This window comes from Tursiops truncatus, chromosome 12 (assembly GCF_011762595.2).
Source record: "Tursiops truncatus isolate mTurTru1 chromosome 12, mTurTru1.mat.Y, whole genome shotgun sequence".
Lineage (NCBI taxonomy): Eukaryota > Metazoa > Chordata > Mammalia > Artiodactyla > Delphinidae > Tursiops > Tursiops truncatus.
In genome coordinates, this window is record NC_047045.1 from 40,752,894 (window position 1) to 40,772,832 (window position 19,939).

The 19,939-nt window shown below is 35.0% G+C and overlaps 2 protein-coding genes across 3 annotated transcripts in view; one reads left to right on the forward strand and one right to left on the reverse strand.

Moving 5' to 3' along the window:
* Positions 1 to 11,990, forward strand: part of CDC40 (cell division cycle 40) — a 55,035-nt gene extending 43,045 nt beyond the window's left edge. Inside the window, exons 11-15 of the mRNA XM_019929574.3 lie at positions 1,266 to 1,381; positions 1,625 to 1,758; positions 6,385 to 6,461; positions 8,848 to 8,992; positions 9,993 to 11,990. Of these exons, the coding sequence (XP_019785133.1) occupies positions 1,266 to 1,381; positions 1,625 to 1,758; positions 6,385 to 6,461; positions 8,848 to 8,992; positions 9,993 to 10,170 (650 nt within the window). The 3' untranslated portion in view covers positions 10,171 to 11,990. The remainder of the gene's footprint in view (positions 1 to 1,265; positions 1,382 to 1,624; positions 1,759 to 6,384; positions 6,462 to 8,847; positions 8,993 to 9,992) is intronic.
* Positions 1 to 19,939, reverse strand: part of METTL24 (methyltransferase like 24) — a 196,866-nt gene that overhangs the window by 58,847 nt on the left and 118,080 nt on the right. The window contains exon 6 of one of the 2 annotated variants that reach the window (XM_073789501.1): positions 12,114 to 12,375. The exons of the other annotated variant lie outside the window; for it this stretch is intronic. Coding sequence (XP_073645602.1) covers positions 12,352 to 12,375 — 24 coding nt within the window. The 3' untranslated portion in view covers positions 12,114 to 12,351. Of the gene's footprint in view, positions 1 to 12,113; positions 12,376 to 19,939 lie in introns of those variants that run through there. 2 annotated transcript variants of the gene reach the window in all.

Sequence of the window (19,939 nt, forward strand, 5' to 3'; positions counted from 1 at the left end):
ACTTATACTAACATCTATTTACCTTATAAATTAGTGTTTTTAAATGAAACAATGTGAGTGGTCTTCTGTGGTAAAATGGTACCTTCCCTAACTGCTGATTCTCATATCATTGACTATCAGCTAATATCACAAAATGTTTGTAGAGTTGAAACTCAGCTATATAAGTAGCTCTTTTACTATGAAATTTCTTTTCCACCAAATATTTACAATTTATAAAGCAAATATATTGATAGACAAGGAAATTTAAAAATTTCCGTAGACTATTTAATTGATCTTTTTGTTCCCCTACATAACCTAGCACACTGCATTGCACAACATAGAAGCACAATAAATAACTGATGAGCAGAATTTAATTTAATTGCCCCAATTGGTTAAAATGTAGGTCTAAACTTCCATGGAAAGATTGGTTTTATATATTCACAGACATATTGATTACATCAGCACGTTGTGGCTAGTATAATTTTATATAATTAGACAACCATCTTTCATCCTACTGAGTTTTAAGGATAAAGAAAATAGGTAATAGTTATTGAACACTGTCTACCAGGCACTGTACTAAGTGCTTATATTGCAGTATCTTGGTCAATCCTTAAAATATCATTATGAGATTAAATACTATTATTGTTATAGATGAGGAAACTGAGGCTTAAGAGGTAACTTTTCTAGGGTCACACAGCTAGTAATGGTCGAATTGGGTTCAAACCAAGGTCTCTGTAATGCCAAAGCCCATACTCTTAACCTCTTTGGCAGTGGTCCTCAACTCTAGCTGCATTTTTTTTATAAATTTATTTATTCATTCATTTATTTAATTTTTGGCTGCACTGGGTCTTCGCCGCTGCACGCGGGAACGCGGGCCTTCCCTAGCTGCAGTGAGCGGGCCTCTCATTGCGGTGGCCTCTCCCGCTGCAGAGCACAGGCTCTAGGCACGCGGGCTTCAGTAGCTGTGGCTCGCAGGCTCAGCAGTTGTGGCGCACGGGCCCAGCCGCTCCGCGGCATGTGGGATCTTCCCGGACCAGGGCACGAACCCGTGTCCCCTGCATCGGCAGGCGGACTCTCAACCACTGTGCCACCAGGGAAGCCCCTTGAATATACTATTTTTAATCATTAAAAATCCTTGAAAAGGGACAATGTAGTTTACAGTAAAGAACAAGCAGGTTGCCATTCCTCAAAATTTATTAGCAAATGATCTCTAGATCTTAATCCCAGGGTTATCTTTAAAGGGTCAAATTTATTTTACCTACTTTAACTTGGGTCTTTGGTTTTAGGACAGTGTATATCAAGATTTACAAACCGAAAAGTACCCTATTGTGTCAAATTTAATCCTGATGAAGATAAGCAAAATCTCTTTGTGGCTGGGATGTCTGATAAAAAGATTGTGCAAGTAAGTCTTTTCACAATATTTTTATTAAGATTCCTGAGCTTTACACTATATGAGGGGCTAGAATAAGGAATATTAACTTGTTTAATGTTTGCTACTTCTAGGGAGTGCTGATGCTCTAGTCTTGGAAGCAGTAAATCTATAAAAACACGATTTTGGAGATCTTTTTTCCTTCTCCATTTTCCACAGTTATGATCTTTGTTTTCATAAATCTGCTCTTTGCCATTTCTCTTATTTGATATACAGTGGGACATTCGAAGTGGAGAAATTGTACAGGAATATGATCGGCATTTGGGAGCTGTCAACACCATTGTTTTTGTTGATGAGAATAGGAGATTTGTGAGCACATCTGATGATAAGAGCCTAAGAGTTTGGGAATGGTGAGTTTTTATCAGTAGAAAATCTAATTAATATAAAGCAAACAATTTAAAATTTTGTAGTGAAAGGCTTTCAATTTGAATATTTTCACAACTGTGATCTCTGGCCTGTCAGTCAAACTGGTTTAACTATTTAGGTATCCAGAATATGAAAATAAAAATTTAAACATGCTACTTTTCATAGTCTTTAGATAATCTTTCTAAAGAATATGTATTTTGAGTCCTTTTTCTTGCACTAGTAAAAAAGCTTATATAGTGCCATCTTACATTCTTTATTAGGTATCTTATTCATCTTTGCAGAATGACTGACAAAAAGTAGGGGTCACACACGTATAGACTGTGTTCCTTATGCTAGGGATTGAGCATAACATCCTAGCCTTAGAACCAACCCAAAGAAAATATTTTTTAAATCTCTTAATTTTTTAAATGTCTGCATTTTGATTATTCAGTACTGAAAATTGCCCCATGTCATCACCCCTGTGTCCTGCTGTTTATAGCCCATAATGTTTTACTTGTAGAGTATAATCAGAATATATTGCTTAATTTTGCTTTCCTAGAGAAAAAAACACTTTTCTAAAGTCAAGAAATACTAAAGCTGATTTCACTAAGTATCTATCATAGATCATGTTTTATAGTTGATTTTCAAAGCAATGCATAATAATCTTTTTTTTAGAGTTAATGTTTGGTTGGAACCCAGCTTGTTTTGATAGTCAATTATAAGGCACAACTCAACTGTGGTTACAGCCTTGCGGGGACTAGAAACTATCTCCCTACCCCCAGAAGTTGTTCAGCTGTAGGAAGTGAGAAGCCTTGAACTACAGGCAGTAGTTTCCTCCTGAAACTGAGTCTGTTTGGGGACCTGAGCACGTCCCTAACCATTGTCAGGACAGTTTGGGTAATTGAAGATTTAATGTAATTTAACTGCTGTTTCTCCCATCACCAGTATACCCCTCCAAATTACCCCCAATTAATGGAGAGTTGACTGTACTTTACACATAGTCTTAACATCATTCTTAATGTCCATGGTTTGAGACTATCTCATAACTAAGATCTCTTCTACTTCAGAAATGATGTTACATGCAGAGGACCTGATAAGGATATAGTTTTATATGAGCCATATAGACCATTTGCACAACAAGCTAGATAGTTTAGTGTACATATAGCTGTTTTGTTTTATGTACTGTAACAGTTTGATTATACTTAAACTTTCAGGTGTTTCTATCAGATATTTTCGGCTCCATTTGAAAATGGGAAGTAGTATAAAAGAAATTGGTAAATGTTTGAATGATGCACCAGTTACAGGGCTTTTAGAACACTTGTGTATGTTTTCTAATTAGAGCATCGGTCAGTAAAATATTTTGATTAAATGATCATGTTTCTTTTTTTTCCTTCTCAGAGCTTAAGAAATACTCCTAAGACTCATGATACTGTTTCATTATAAATGATGACATCCTGTAGATTTTAGTTTAATTCTCACTTGCTATTCGAGCCTTCCTAACCAATCCTCACATGAGATTAGGCATCTTCTCTATTATCCCACAGACAACCCTTTGCTTCTCACAGCTTTTTAGTTCTTGCTTATTTATTCTCTTCCCTGCTGAGTTCTTTTTTTATTTTTAATTTTTTTTGAAGTATAGTTGATTTACAGTGTTGCATCCTGACGAGTTCTTAATCATGAGAGAAAGAACTGTGTCAGTCAAATTCTCCATCTGTCTTCAACACCAGCACAGTGCCTGGCATGTAGTATGCACTGAATATCTAAGGAACTCATTGTCATGATTATTAATGATGTTACATTTATTGAGCTCTTTCTATGTCCCAGGCACACTAAGCATTTTACATGAACTATTTCATTTAATGGGCAAGTAATCTTACGAGATAGGTGTATTTCCTATTCCTGTTTTATAGATAAGGAAACTGAGATAGATTAAGTAATTTGCCCAAGGTTCCACGAGAAACGAAAGAGCCAGAATTCAAACTCAGATCAAACTGATTCCAAAGATTTTTTTGTTTTTTTTAATAAATTTACTTATTTAATTTATTTATTTTTGGCTGTGTTGGGTCTTTGTTGCTGCGCGCAGGCTTTCTCTACTTGCGACGAGCGGGGGCTACCCTTTGTTGTGGTGCGGTGGCTTCTTTTGTTATGGAGCATGGGCTGTAGGCACGCGGGCTTCAGTAGTTGTGGCATGCAGGCTCAGTAGTTGTGGCTCGCAGGCTCTAGAGCACAGGCTCAGTAGTTGTGCCATACGGGCTTAGTTGCTCCGCAGCAAGCGGGATCTCCCCAGACCAGGGCTTGAACCCGTGTCCCCTGCATTGGCAGGCAGATTCTTAACCACTGCGCCACCAGGGAAGCCACTCCAAAGATTTTTCTTTTCCTTTTTTTCTCCCCAGTTTTATTGAGGTATAATTAAAACTGAGATATAAATAAAATTGTAATGTATTTAAAGTGTACAACATAATTATTTGATATACGTATACGGTGTGAAATAATTCATTAACCCTTAATTAATATATCCATCACCTCACATATTTACTTTTTTGTTTGGTAAGAACACTTACGTTCTACTCTCCTAGCAAATTTCAATTATGCAATACAGTATTATCAACTATAGCCACCATGGTGTATACACTAGAACCTCAGACCTTATTAATCTTACAGATAAAAGTTTGTACCCTTTTACTAGCTTTGCCTAATTCCCTGCCCACCCCTCCACCCAGCCCCTGGCAGCCACTATTCCACTCTCTGTTGTTATGAATTTGACTTTTTTTTTTTTAAGACTGCACAAATAAGTGATACCATGCAGTATTTGTCTGACTTATTTCACTTAGCATAACACCTACCCTCCAGGTTCACCCAAAGGAACCTTGGTGTTCTTAAACAATACTATACAAACTAAGACTATTATACAGCTTTAAAGAAGAACAGGAGATTGTAATTAGATATTGAGCATCCTGTGGTATCCTAATTGCCTAAATTCTAAATTCATGAGATATTATAGGCATGTTTTCTCCCAAAGGCATTTATTTTTCTTAAAATGTTTTTAAAAGAAAATTTTACAGTGGTTGGCACAAATGTCTCTTATTTTTAAAATTTCATAGGTTTTTGTTAGGTTTTGTTTTTTTGATGATCTCATTTCCAGACTGAAGATTATTTGTAACATAAGTTACTAGCTTATTATACTGATTTACAATTTCTAATTAGAATATAGTATTATGTTTATTAAATAGAACTATGCCTAGCATTTTTACTAGCAATTATGAAGTTCACAGGTGTTCAGATTCTTTTCATGTTATAGAGCTCATTGCACCAAGAGTCCTTGAAGTAAGGGATCTGTTTAAATTTTAGTAAACCATTGATTGATATGAACCTGAACTATCATTAACTTAATTTAGAAAATGCTCTTATTTTTTAATTCATGTTATAAAATTATCAGCCACTAATAATGAGAAGGGAAAAGTAGTTGAACCTTTTTAAGGTTGAGGCTCTTCTCAATACATTTGGGTCATTCATTCTGAATGTCAGTTCTCACTGGTAACTTAGAGCTATTAAAGGGTTGGAGATTTGATAAATGATACTGTTCTTCAGGTTATACCTGAAAATGTTTTCCTCCAACCAAGACTCTGATAGAGTTTTTTCCAATCATTTGCTTCTTCTTCCGGGTTGATAGAGAGATGGTTAGAGAAGATGCTTACTTAAAAGGCAAATTATTATTATTGTTCTAATTAATCAAAGTCTTTGAACTTGAACCATGGTTTGACATTGAAATTGGTGCTTTATAGTCTGTATTATTCATCAGATTACATTTCCCACACATTACTCTATAAAAAACAATTCTGATGTCTCATGGTCTCTGAAGGACCAAAATCCTTCAGAATTAGTAAAGAATTTTTTTATCATGGAGAATATTAAAAATGAAAAGACACTTAGAATTTTGGATAGGTCTAGATTTAGGTGACTAGTTTTGGATTTTTGTTGTTTTTGTTTTATCTTTTGTATCACTCACAAGAAAAAAATTTTAATGCTTTTTCTCCTACACTGTACACATTTGGAATACTTTACAAATAAGCTGAAAAACAGAAGATGTCCAGGTACCAAGCACTTAATCTACCTTACCCATCCCTTACCCATCTGGATGGGCTCGACCTGCTTTCAGATCCCTGTACATCTTTGCCTACCATCTATCTGCTTGCATTGCTGAAAGCTCTTTAGCACTCTCACCTGCTTGCAGAGTAACAAGTTATGGTTGACTGGCAGGTAAAATAAGAATATTTCCCTGTAGGCTTGCTCAGACATCTTGCTTCTGCCTACCGTGGTACATTTTTAGATGAGTTCATTATTAAAGAACTTATAGTAACAGATTTTTTTTAAACATAAAGGCCAAAGTTTAAATCAAATAGAGATAGAAAACTAAATCACTGACACTTGTAATTATCATGGAAAGTCATTTGTAAAGTAAAAGCTTTATAATAATCAATAGAATGTCATTTTGTGGTTTTCCTTCTTCCAGGAAGTTTCATGAAAGGTTTATTAAATATATAATTTCAAGAGCATCTCTTTTGTTTCAGAGATTATTATTCTAAAAGTACTTTTAGAAATTACTATTCTGATATGCTATTTTTAATTTTTAGGGATATCCCTGTGGATTTCAAGTATATAGCAGAACCCAGCATGCACTCAATGCCTGCAGTGACTTTGTCTCCAAATGGTAAGTTAGTAGATAGTGTTTTTAAATGAGCTCTGTTTTCAAAAGAGCCTTGGCCATTCCCTCCTAGGGGAAGTCTGTCACAGTGCCATACTTATATAAGGAAATCTTTTCAATATTAGAAATAATCACTGGTTTTCATGTGTGAGTCACCTCACCCATTCTCTTGTTATTTTTAAAAGGTAAATATAAAAGAAATGATGATTTGCAACTAACATTGCCCGAGCATCTAAGGATTTCTATCTGAGAATCAGGATTTGTTTTTTTATATGTAATTATCCTTCCAACAGAATCATGTTCAACAGCTCAGTGATTTATTGTGAGCTCTTTTTCTTTCAGAGAATAGGAAATTTTGTTCTGGTTCCTCATAGAGAACACCTTAGCAATTTACTGTAAAAGATTTTTTCAGGCAAAAATTAAAAAGATAAGTCTAATACCATTTTCTATTTAATAATTCATTGCCTTTTAAGTACAAGTACTACAGATATACTGATATAATTCTATATGACGATATTAAAGTGGAGGATCCGATATTTGGGCAGCATTGTGAACTCAGTAGCTACTGTGAGTATAGAGCGAGGAAGAGGGGACAAGAAAGAGTTTGCTTTTCTAGTCAGGGCATCTGCCACAGGCAAATCAGTGATATTTGTCAAATGCCCTATGATTTTTATGAGAAGAGCAACCTCACTGGGTGCTGTTCTGATAATCACTATATTGTATACAGTCACATTTGTCACTGTGCACCTGAATTTCATATAGTGTATTTTTAAACCATCCATTACAAATACTGTGCCCATCTTGAACAAGGCCATTTACCCAGTCAGACTGTGAGCACTGTTAGAGTCATCCCTTAGTTAATCATGTTTACAAATATATAGGATGTAAAGATACTGCAGTTAAGACTCTAGTGGCTTTGGTGGATCCTGGGTAGATAAAAGCAAGGTGGCCCAAATTGAAAAATGGGCAGAAGACCTAAATAGACATTTATCCAAAGAAGACATACAGATGGCCAGTAGGCACATGAAAAGATGCTCATCATTGCTAATTAGAGAAATGCAAACCAAAACTACAATGAGGTACCACCTCACACCAGTCAGAATGGCTGTCTTTAAAAAGTCTACAAATAATAAATGCTAGAGAGGGTGTGGAGAAAAGGGAACCCTCTTATACTGTGTAAACTGGTGTAGCCACTAAGGAAAACAGTATGGAGGTTCCTCAAAAAACTAAAAATAGAGTTGCCATATGATTCAGCAATCCCATTCCTGGGCATTTAACCAGAGAAAACTATAATTCGAAAAGATACATGCACCTTAGTTCATAGCAGCACTATTTACAATAGCCAAGACATGGAAACAACCTAAATGTCCACTGACAGATGAATGGATAAAGAAGATGTGGTACATATATACAATGGAATACTACTCAGCCATAAAAAAGAATGAAATAATGCCATTTACAGCACAATGGATGGACCTAGAGATTATCATACTAAGTGGAGTAAGCCAGAAAGAGAAAGACAAACACCGTATGATTTCACTTATATGTGGAATCTAAAATACAACACAAATGAACATATCTATGAAACAGAAAGACTTAACACAGAGAACAGACTTGTGGTGGCCAGGGGAGGGGGGAGGGGAGGTGGGGGGAGGGGAGGTGGGGGAGGGGGAACTGGGAATCTGGGATGAGCAGATGCAAACTATTATATACAAAATGGATAAACAAGGTCCTACTGTATAGCACTGGGAACTATATTCAATATCCTGTGATAAACCAGAATAGAAAAGAATATAAAAAGAATATATATCTGTATAACTGAGTCACTTTGCTATACAACAGAAATTAAACACAACATTGTAAATCAACTATACTTCAATAAAAAAATTTTTTAAAAACAAGTGTGGCCCACAACAACAGTTACTAGAATTTTTTTAGTCATATCTTTCTTTGTACAGTTTTATTTAATAATCCTAGGTTTTCTCACCTGGAGTTTATCCTTCCTCTTTCCATAATTAACATAAATAAGTCTCTTTCTCTCCATGGTTCTATTGTTTATACTTACTACAAATTAATTTCATTTCATAAAATTTAGTTTTATTAATGCTAAACTCAGAGTTTTTGTATATCCTAATTTAAACAAACAAAAAAGCTTTTATAGGAAAAGTGCTAAATGATATAAGATTGTATGAGCAAAATCCATTACTTTATATATAAATACCTCTCACCAGCAACAAATTTGTAACACTTTACAGGTGGTATGGTAAATTAATTTTCCTACTATTATGAAGTAGTTGGGAATAAAATAATATTAATGATTGAACATATTTAAATAAAGTCTTTTTAAAATTTTCAGCCTTCCTCTAAAATGTCTCATTTATTGAATTTACAGGGAAATGGCTAGCGTGCCAATCAATGGACAACCAAATCTTAATTTTTGGAGCACAGAACAGATTTAGATTAAATAAGAAAAAAATTTTTAAGGGCCATATGGTAGCAGGCTATGCTTGTCAGGTAGACTTTTCACCAGACATGAGGTAAGTTTAAACCTTCTCATGTATTCCTATATTCATATATAATGATATAAACTACTGCTGTACAAATAACACTGTACAAATCACTTTTATATATGTAATTGTATGAGAATTGTTCAGATTGTCAAAGTGCCAGATAAAAGGCAAGAACAAATTAAGACAGCTACATTTGGCTTTTTTTTAAGTTCTTTAGTCTGTCTCTTTATATTGTTTAGTTCTGTGCCCTTTAACCACATAATGAATCCCTGTCTTTATAGGCTATGTCCTACTTTCTTTCTGCGTTTCTAAGCAAGGCTGGAAGGACTGTAATCTCTATATTGCTGTGATTGAATGAGCACCAGAAGAATTAATCCTGTATTGCAGGGTTGAAGTTAACAGTTTCACTACAGCTTTTCTGTGCTGAAACCTCAAATCCATCTTCTGGTCACACTAGATTTCTGAAGCCTATAGCCTTCCTAAGAGTGAAACTCTGCATTCATTCCCCTATTGTTAAGCTAAAATGTATGGGTATCACTAATTTAGAAATCCCTATAAACTTGTATGTTTAGCCTGGTAATTGGGATTTAGACTCCTACCTCTGAGTGAATCTTGTATATATTCAGAAGCTGTTGGAGCCAAAAATAATTACGAAGGTGGTAGAGTCCACTATAGTTGAATGGGTCTACATGTGTTTGCTGGCTCTGTATGAAATTGGTTCCCTTACACTGTTTCTGACTGTCTAGAGAGTGATTGTGATACCGCATTCACTGTGGCCCCTGGCTCTCCCAATCTTCCAAGTTAAAAATAATTTTTCACTCTTAGATTGGTCACTCAGTGGGGAGGTTTTCTGATAGAAGTTTAAATTATAGACTGCTTTATACTCTACCTTATTATTCTAAGTATTATATAATCACAGTGATTTTCTTACGTTAAGGTGAAAAGATAAATTATTTCTCTGTTCCTCACCCACTTTACCAGTTGAAGGTGTTTGAATAATTTGAATTTATTTTTCTTCTCATTATAGCTATGTGATTTCAGGAGATGGAAATGGAAAATTAAACATCTGGGACTGGAAGACCACAAAACTCTACAGTAGATTCAAAGCTCATGATAAAGTGTGTATAGGTGCAGTGTGGCATCCTCATGAAACATCTAAAGTCATAACTTGTGGTTGGGATGGTCTCATTAAATTGTGGGATTAATGGGATTAATCCTTATACTATCTGGGATCATTTTTGATCCAGTATCATATTTAACTATATTTAATTATTAAGTGTGTTAAATGACAACTTGATTTACAGATTATGATTTTCTTACGTGGCCTTATGAAGTTGAACCATTGTTTTAAAAGAAAAAAACTTTGTAAATTTGGCTCGTATAATTTCATTGGCAACTTCATTTTGTTCTTTATAGATGTTATTTATACAGAGAATGACCATTAACTTTATATTTGACAAGTAGTTATTTTTGGCAGGCAGTTTGGGTTTACTCCCATGACGTACTGAAAGGATCCCTTTAGAGCTAAGAAGGAATCCCTAGTGGATTACCTCTTCAACAAAAAGGGAAGAACAGGGATGGTATAATTTAATGTGAATCTGAAAGAAGGATAAAACCACCCACAGTTACTGTTCCCATTATTTTCAGTGGGTCAAGTTCTAATCTTTCGGATTCACGAGTTCCACTATTTTTTATGACATATGTTGTGTCTGTTTAGTTGTAAGCCAGCAATCTTCTCTGACTGCAGCATTCCTCTAATTATTAAACAGTGTAAAATAAAAATCAGTCCAGAGTTCTTTCCTTGACTTTCTTCCTGATCAGTATAGACAGGATTGTATATAATTAGAGAATTACATTATTTTTGAAGATGGAACTCAAGAGGATGAATCAAGACTTTGAACTGTATTTTGTATTTACTGTCCAATAAAGACCTGGCTACACTTTCAAAAATCAGGGTCTCCTAGGTCACTCACCTCTTCACTGTTGTTACTACTGAAATACTCCTCATAGGAGATTGGATGTGAGGACATAGTTCAAAATGTCAACTTGTAATTTCTTTGAAGCTGTATGTTTTATCTATTAAAATTAATCTGATTCTTCTTATGAATATATTCAATAAAACTTTTTAAGATTAGAAAAATTTTAAACTTCTTTCCAAATCTTTGGGTAAAATTGACACTCCAGAAAGATGGCTAGGTTTCCCAGTTGGAGAAGCAGGGACTGTGATTGGTTAAAAAAATTTTTTTTCAACTTCAGATTGTGAAATCAAGATAGCCTCTTAAATATAGTAACCAAGAGCACTTTAGTTTGACAAGACATTTCTCCTGTTTTTTTACAAATCTATGTTAGATGTTTGAATGTAGTGTGAAATATTTCAATACCATGCTGTAAAAGATTGGTTCATAGCTGCTCAGAGTGCTGACTTGGAGACCAGAATCATGTTGAGTGTTGATATCCTAGGAACATCATTATTAGCTCTGAGTCCTGTGCTATCAAGAGCAGTTCATGCTCCATACCCTTAGAACTTCCATTTTTAAACATTAAATTTAAAAAGACCTGGTATAGATGACCAGGTGCTATAGCCACATATAAATAAATTTCAAAGAAGAAAATAGAAAAAGAGAATAAAAGTGGTAGAGATGTATTTTTGGACACACAGGCACTCAAAGAAATAAGAATACACTGCCTGGCTGCTGTGATTTCTATTTCTTTATCTGCTGGGAAGGGTGCCTACCATTTCCTGGAGAGGAAAAAATTCAGACAGGAGCTTTTCTTTAGTCCCAACCACTGGTTTTAACAAATGTGAATTACTGAAATATGATGGGACAAAAAGTTAATCATACATTTGAACTATCTTGTTCAGCACCAGTATTGTGTATGTTACAAATCATAATTTCAAAATATGGGTTTACTTTATTGTGTTTTTAACTGTTTCTAAACTAAGGAACTGTATATAAAAGTTGTCGCTTTTTTTTAAAAGACTGTATTTTTAAATAAAGCACTTTTGTAGAAAGTGTTATCAAAATTTTCGTTCTTAGTCTCCTTTTAAGTCTTAACTCTGAGACACCACGTTAAACCATTTGCATATTTTAAATGGGTCATTTTGATTTTCTGGGGAGAAATGATGCTTTAAAGGTGAGTACAGTATATTAATGGGTTTATTCTAAATAAATGACAAAAATACAGGGCAGTGTCCTCAGAGCACATAGATTAAGTTTAACACAGTCCATATTTATCCACTTGGTGCCACTGAGTCATGATTGCATCCATTTTAGAGGATACAAATGAGTGGGGTTCTTTTCCAGCATAAGAAAGTTTACAGATTATGTTGTGACTGGAATTAAGTGGTTACCATCTGGCTCCTTTTCCTCACCGCAACCCTTTTGTCACACCCAGGACAGATTTCCTTCCTAAAAGTTAGAATAAAAGTGATGCTTTAGTGAAGGTTTAATGAATATTTCAATACTGAAGCACAGGCTGAGAATATGTTGTCCTAAATAGGGAGCCCGTTTTAAGATAAGGAACAGGGCGTAGCCTCAAACAGGCACTTCTCTAAGTAGAACAGTATAGAGTGATTTTTGAGGATACATTGTGAGGCTGGTTCATGTCCTCAGCATGTTTATTAATTACCTGGAAGAAAACATGGACAATGAAATAGCAAACCCTTGGATGGTAGCTGTAAGAATTGCAACACTAGCAACAATTATAGAGACTCTACTTGAAGAATACTGTTTCTCAGAGTGTAGACTGAGAACCACCTGGAGATGGTGTCACTTACTGAGATACAGAATTCAGAAGAAAGTAGTGGTTGGTTGAGGAAACCGTAATGAATTCAGGTATGGAGAAGGGAAGTGTGAAGTGCCATCCAGGCCAAAATATCCATCAGCAGTATTAACTTTGGGTCTCAAAGTGAGACCTAGGGAACATTGATGCTATATTTCATCAAAGATGCAGGTTTTTCACATTTTTAACATCTCTGAAATAGGGCTATGTCTTAAAATCAATGATGTGTCATAGTTTAATTGGCGGCATTCTTTCTTAATGGATCATGAAATAACTGATGAAATACAGTGTAAACAAGGCAATTACTAAGGGACCTAAGAAGGAGAAGAGAAGATCCAGAGGAAAGAAGATTCCATCTTAGCAGCTGGTTCAAAATTTATGTTATCAAATATTTATTTGATCAGTGGGTAAATAAAGTGAATGAACTAGCAAAAGACTGCAATTTTACAAATACTATATATTCATTCCCTGGTTCAAAGTCAGCACTTACTATAGTAAGTTCCCCAGATGATATGCACACTAAGAATGAGAATTAGCGGAGTCTGAGTTTATCTTGAGTATTTCAGAAACTACACTGTTTAGAGTGTGTAAACTCAGAGAAATGTAGCTAACCAAAAATATATACACGTGTGTGTATGTGTGTGCATGTATTTATATGCATGTATGTATGTGAATATGATATACATTTTACATGTTTATATGTACACCTTCCCTGTTCAAAGTCACTTTAATAATTGTAGAAACAATTTTCTCAATCTAAACACTGAAATTTTATCTGAAACTTAAGTCACAACTTGCAGCCAGAGTCCTTAGAGTGGCTTTATTTTTAGTGACAAAGTGATAACTCCTTTGCTTTTACAGCTTCCTGTAACTGCAATAACTGTCTTCAGATGATTTTTTAGCTCCCCACATCCTACTCTCCAACCTTCAGCATTTTTGAGATCTGAGGGACTAACTCAAATCTCAAACATTTTGTATTTAAGTATGTGTTCTAGTATAGCACTAATAGAAATACATGAGCCATATACATAATTTTTAATTTTCTAATGGCCACATTAAAAAGGGGATATTAGTATAAATAATATATGATCCAAAATATTCTTTCAACATTCAATTATTTTTAAAATTAATATTTTACTTTTCTCATACTAAGATCTGGTGTATATTTTACGCTTAACAGCACATCTCAATGCAGACACTAAATTTTCATCAAATATTTTATCTGTTTCACACAAAGTAGATTTACACGCCTAAGTTGTTCCAAGCAGACCTACTAAGAGTTTTCTAATAATTGAATCAAGTATAAGTTTTTAACTTAATTAAAAGTAAATAGAATTTAAAATTCATCTCCTCAGTCATACTAGCCACATGCTAGATGCTCAGTAGCAACATGTGGCTGCTGGTTACCATACTGTCCATACAATTCTAGTACCACTTTTTACACACAGTGGCTCAAATACCCAGCTTTACTGCTTCATCTTCTGAAAGACATTTTAAGGTTCAAACTACTCATAAGATGTCTTATTTAAACAATATAAATGTTCATATTTTTCTGTACTACATTTTGGACAGTTTCCTCAGGTTTATCTTCCAGTTCACTTTTACAGCCTCTTCAGCTGTGTCTAATCTGCTGTTTAATTCATTAAACTCATTCCAGTGACTATTTTTCCTTTGTGGTAGGTCTATTTGTACTTTTTTATATCTACCTGTTCTTCATATGTCTTATTTTTTATGGTTTCTATATAGTTTTTTATGCCTTTAATCACATCAAATAATTTATACTTTCTTTAAGATTGTTATTCTGTTATCGCAAATTCTTGGACTGAAAATCCCAGTGTATGATGTGTCTGTTAACTCTATCTCATGGTGGGCCATTTCCTTGTCAGTTGTAATTTTTTATTAGGAGTTCATCTTACGTGGGTCTTGTTTTTGGAAGAAATACTTTGTAGTCCAAGTTGAAGAGTCCCTTTGAGTGGTTTTACATTTGCTTCTGCCATGTACCCCTGAGACATCACCCCCTAGAACCAGTTTTATATCTAAATTTTTCAGCTTATGGATTTCTTAACCACGTGATTATGGATTCAACTCTTTAAACAGGCTGAAGTTTTCAAATTCTCATGAGAAAATTTGATTTTCTCCAGAGCTATAGCAAGGGTAGACTTCCTTGTGCTCGGAGGAAGGGGGATAGGGGTAGTTTTTAGAACCCTCTTCCATCGAGATTGTAGCCCTCCAAGGGTCCCACTGCTTCAAGTATCTCACTCAGTTCCAATCCTTTCCCCCAACATAGCAGGCCTTATCTCTAATGCTCTAGGCCACTGGCCATCACTAGTATACCGAACTAGGACCACTGCAGTGTAGATTCCTGCTCTACCTCTCTGGTTCTAGGGTCCCCCGGGGTTTCTGTGCCTGAAGATTTTTCTTTCTTGGGCATTCATATATGTACATAAACACATAGACATACATACATAGATAAATGCATACATACATATTCACACATATACATACAGAGGATCACCATAAAGATAAATACTTAATCTAGTATCTTTGGATATTGCCACTTTGTTAGGATAGTCTAAAAACACAAGTGTAAACAAGTGCAGTCTGAAACATTCTGATTTTTAGAACCTTGTGAGTTTAAGTGTGTTATCCTAAAAAGGTACTTTACCTAAGGGCACTTCACTCGATGACTGGAGGGGCATCATAATGGATTCATCTTTTATCTGGGGCTTGTCTTCTGAATAAACATATCATTTGGATTCTCCTGAATTTATCCTAAGACTTTATATAGCACACAAATCAAGAAATTACCTAACCACTGTCTAAGCCTTCTCTAACTATAAAATGCTAGAATAATGAGATTTTCAAGCTAGAAGAAACCTTAGAAATCAAATATTCCAACCTAAGATAAGAAAATAGGCCGATGAGGGTGATGAATTGCTTGGTATCACGCAGCTGGTTAGCAGCAGGGTCAGAATCTTTCTCCCTTCATCCTGCTATCCTTTCTCTTCTACATACTGCCACTTAAGTGTGTATTTTTAAAACTGTCAAGATTTGTGTTGTAATCTTTGTGGCTTCCAGCTTGCTTTCACTGAGGTAGTTTTAAAGACTGTATTTATTTCATCTTTTAGTAAAACAGAACCTATAGCTAAAGAGATTCTCATAGCCTCTTCCTTGAGAGTTAGACCTAATGATAACTGCCCGAAAGGACTTTTCTTGGTCAGACTTCAAATATTCTGGAGAACATAATACCCTCTCTCACCTTGTTTGTACTCTTTGAACAACTACCTTAAATTTTTTTGTCCTAGAAAAACAATGTGATTTTAATCATTTTTGTAGAAATACCAGCCCCTGTCCTTTACATCATACCTTCTTTCTCTCATAAACTGAAAAATATTCTCCATGCTACTGTGAGTTGTGACCAAATACACTGACTCTAAAGTGTGTTTTCTGGGAATTGGTTAAAAAAAAAAAAAAAGGACAATGAGGAATGAGAAAGGAAGATTGAGGTTTTATATCCTAGGGTACCTTCTACCAATACTTGAGCCTTTAATTATTATTGTATTTATTCGATTCAATTATTATATAGCTCTCAAGTCCCTGAGGTCAAGAAAGATCTTCAGGTTAGCATCCTTTAATCAGGAATGAGGACTATTGCAAGCAGTGCAATAAACAACCATGTCAAGAAAAGGACAAATTGTGCCTAAAATTAAATTAACCAAAATGAGAAATATTGGTCCATCTAAATTCCAAAGACATTTTTAATACCAGAAAAAAAGTCAATAACAAATGATGATGAAATAATTTCACTGAAAAATCCTTTGTGAAATAGCTTTCTTTATATTCATATTCAACAATATTTATTGAGCACCTTTGACCTAGCAGGCTCCATGGTAGGCACTGGGAATACTGACATGGTGTTTACCCTCATGGAGCTTACAGTCTGCTGGGAAAGCCATTACACAAGCAGATCCATTAAAGTAAAAGGAGTGTGAAGCGGGGGAGAATAGAAGACATTGTAAGGAGACATAGCTGGGGGCCTTCAATATGGGAGTCCCTGAGAAAACGATGTTCAATCTAACACCAATCCTTGAGAAGTAATACTTTCTTGTACAGATAACTAATAGCTTATTTTTATTGATACATAATTGTGGTTTCTCAATAATGTTATGGAACCCACTTGGACTTTTGGTTATTATATATACCCACCTAGGGGCGATGTCAAAATATCCAATGACCGGTAACGCATGACATAGAGCAGTTAGAATAGAACCTAAACACAGGGATGGTGCAGGGTCCTGGAGGATGCCTATTGTGCTGTGCATTAATTGCTTGATCTTGGGGCGGTCTGGGGGTCTTGTGGGAGGCAATGCAGTGGAGGAGAACCTCTGGAGGACTGAGGACCACAGTCATTCACCAACTCTGCTCCCTGGTACACACTGATTGCATATCTGTCCTATATATACTGAGTTTCTATATTAAAATAGTCTAGGTTAGAATCCAAACTTAACAGGAAAAAAAACCCTTATTACTTCAGACAATCTTATTGCATAAAACCAATCACTAAGAAAAACTTATAATATTTTATATGAGAATATAAACTGCTAGTTTTACACAGCAATTAGTTTTAACAAGTGTTGGGGACTAGCATTTCTCCATACAGCACTAAATATAAAGTGTGACAATATTAAGCTTGCTTGATTTACTTTTCTTAAGGACAGAAATACAATAAAATTATAGAATTTCTAAATTTAAGCAGTTTAAGAATATCCTGAATCTTTGGATTACGATTTCATGTGATAAGTAAAGTTCAAATACCTCTTTAAATGTAAGAAAAAGGAACATATTTTAGCATACAATTAAATGCACTGAATTCACAAAGAACCAGCAATTGGCTAGTACAAAAAAGAATTATGTTATTGCTTAAAAGGCAAAATAAGTTTATCTCCAAAAGAAGAGAATTATATTATGTAATTGAGCTTGTAGGTACCTACCATTGTATAGTCAAGTAGAATAATCTGTTTAAATGAGGCCTTCATTTTTCATCTGGAGAAATATGACAACGAGGCCGGCTCCCTGGTATTAATTCAAGCTTTGCAAAATCCAAACATGTAACACTTAGGAAATGCAAATCTTGTACTGTATTTACTATATACTAAAATCTTATAGTCAAAGCAGAAATGCTTACATGAATAACTGATTTGGACTAAACACTGTAAATTCATGAATTTGCTTTTGTTCCACCCTGATGTAAATACTAGCGGACCTTCAGTCAATTCTAACATAAGTTTGTTTATCTCTTCCTGGCTCACTTCATTTGAACTATGTCAAATAGTTACAAATATTTATATGATAACCTATTATAACTGTGTCAAATACAATCACTCTAAGAAAAGGGAGAATAGGAAAACTGCTTTTCTTTGACTTTAATCTCAAATCGTGATTTAGCACAACCTTTTGTGCTAAAAGGTTGACCTCTGAATCTCTTACATCCTCATATGTCTTTCATCCAAAAAGGAACAGTTTTTAAAATCATCTGAGAAGAGCATTATTAAATTTCTATCTTCAGATTCATTTATGAGCACTGCTCTGGTAGGAGTTAATTAAGAGATGTATGTCACAGATATTCACATCTGAGCTCATATATCTGCAGGTCAAAGGCGAGTTTGAAACAAAGGAAACTTACACTACACTTCCAAGTGACTGGGCCTTCCCTAAAATCTAGGAGCAAAGTGCGGCATATTGGGACCAATGAGGGCCAAGGGTCATTTCCAGGACTTGCAAGATCTTTCCTGGCAACCAGAGAAACTGTTGGGACCCCATATTTTTTCAGTAAGCCTCCATTTGGTGGGCACATTTTAATTAAGTAGACTGTTTAAATTAAACCTGCATGCTATAAAAATGATCCCAACTCTAACAGATTTGCAGGTCTGGTATTAGTAAATTTGTAGGCTTTTCTTCCCATTTACTAATCGGGAGGCAAAAATATGTCCTTACGTTTGTCAAAGGCTATTGAAGCAGACGGAGGAGGGGCCCTGCATGGGCTTTGGGATCTGGCAGTCTGAGATATGGATTCCTACTTCACCATTTGAATAATCTGAATAAGGTATTTAACCTCTCAGAGTTTCCTTACCTGTATAATTGGGAAAATTACACTTCCTTATAGGACTGTTTGGAGAATTAGGAATAATCTATGCACAGTACTGGGCACATAGTAAGCTCTCAATGAATAGCAGCTGTTGATTTTGTATGTTTGTTTTTTGTATTTTGTTTGTGTTGTTTTTGTGGTGCTCCTGGCACCTAGGGGGAGGGCCAGGGATGCTGCTAAACATCCTACAATGCACAGAATGGCCCTCCCTCCCCCAACAAAGAATTATCCAGCCCCAAATGGAAATAATGCTGAGGTTAAAAAACCCTGGCCCACACAATAAACATAATAATTCTAGAGGCAGGGAAACCATAGCAACAGTCAGAATATTCATCACAAATTTCAAACTCTCCATGAAGGGAATGAAGGACAGTCTTAGAAAAAATATCATAAAATAAGTACAAATAACAATTGAACAGGCTGCCTAGTAGGTGGGTGTGGGTGGGTGTGTTTGGGATTTATTTTGAGTTTGTCTTTATTTTTTTCTTAACAGTACTTCCATTCTTGCTCAGATATATATAGTGTGATGAAGTCAATGTTCTGCACCACCAATCCAGAATCAATGGTAACCTGTCCTGTACAAAGGGGGCTTTCAGTAATGCCATTAATCTTCAATCCCATGAGTTAAAAATCTTGGTATGAGTGTGAATACATCTAAAACCTAGTCACACTAGATACTTAGGATTAGTATACTTCATACCTTGGTATATAAGAAGGGTTAAAAATTTTAATGTATAAAAAGATCTGTGTTTACTTTAGTGTATAAAATTTTTATTAAAAAATGAAAGACAATCTGATATAATCCAAACAGGACTGAAGTTAACTTTGTTTTGGAGGCTACACCATGCAAACTAACAGTAAAAACCACTTTTGAGTTTGATAAACTTTTTGTACTTTTGAAATACCTAGGGACATTGAAAGCAACTAAACTGTTATTTCAAATCAAAGTTATTCAAGCTGGTCCTCTCACTTCAATGACTTTTATTAGTGTACTATAAGTTTTAATATAAAAAACCTCATTTATATTTTAAAAAATCATCACTACT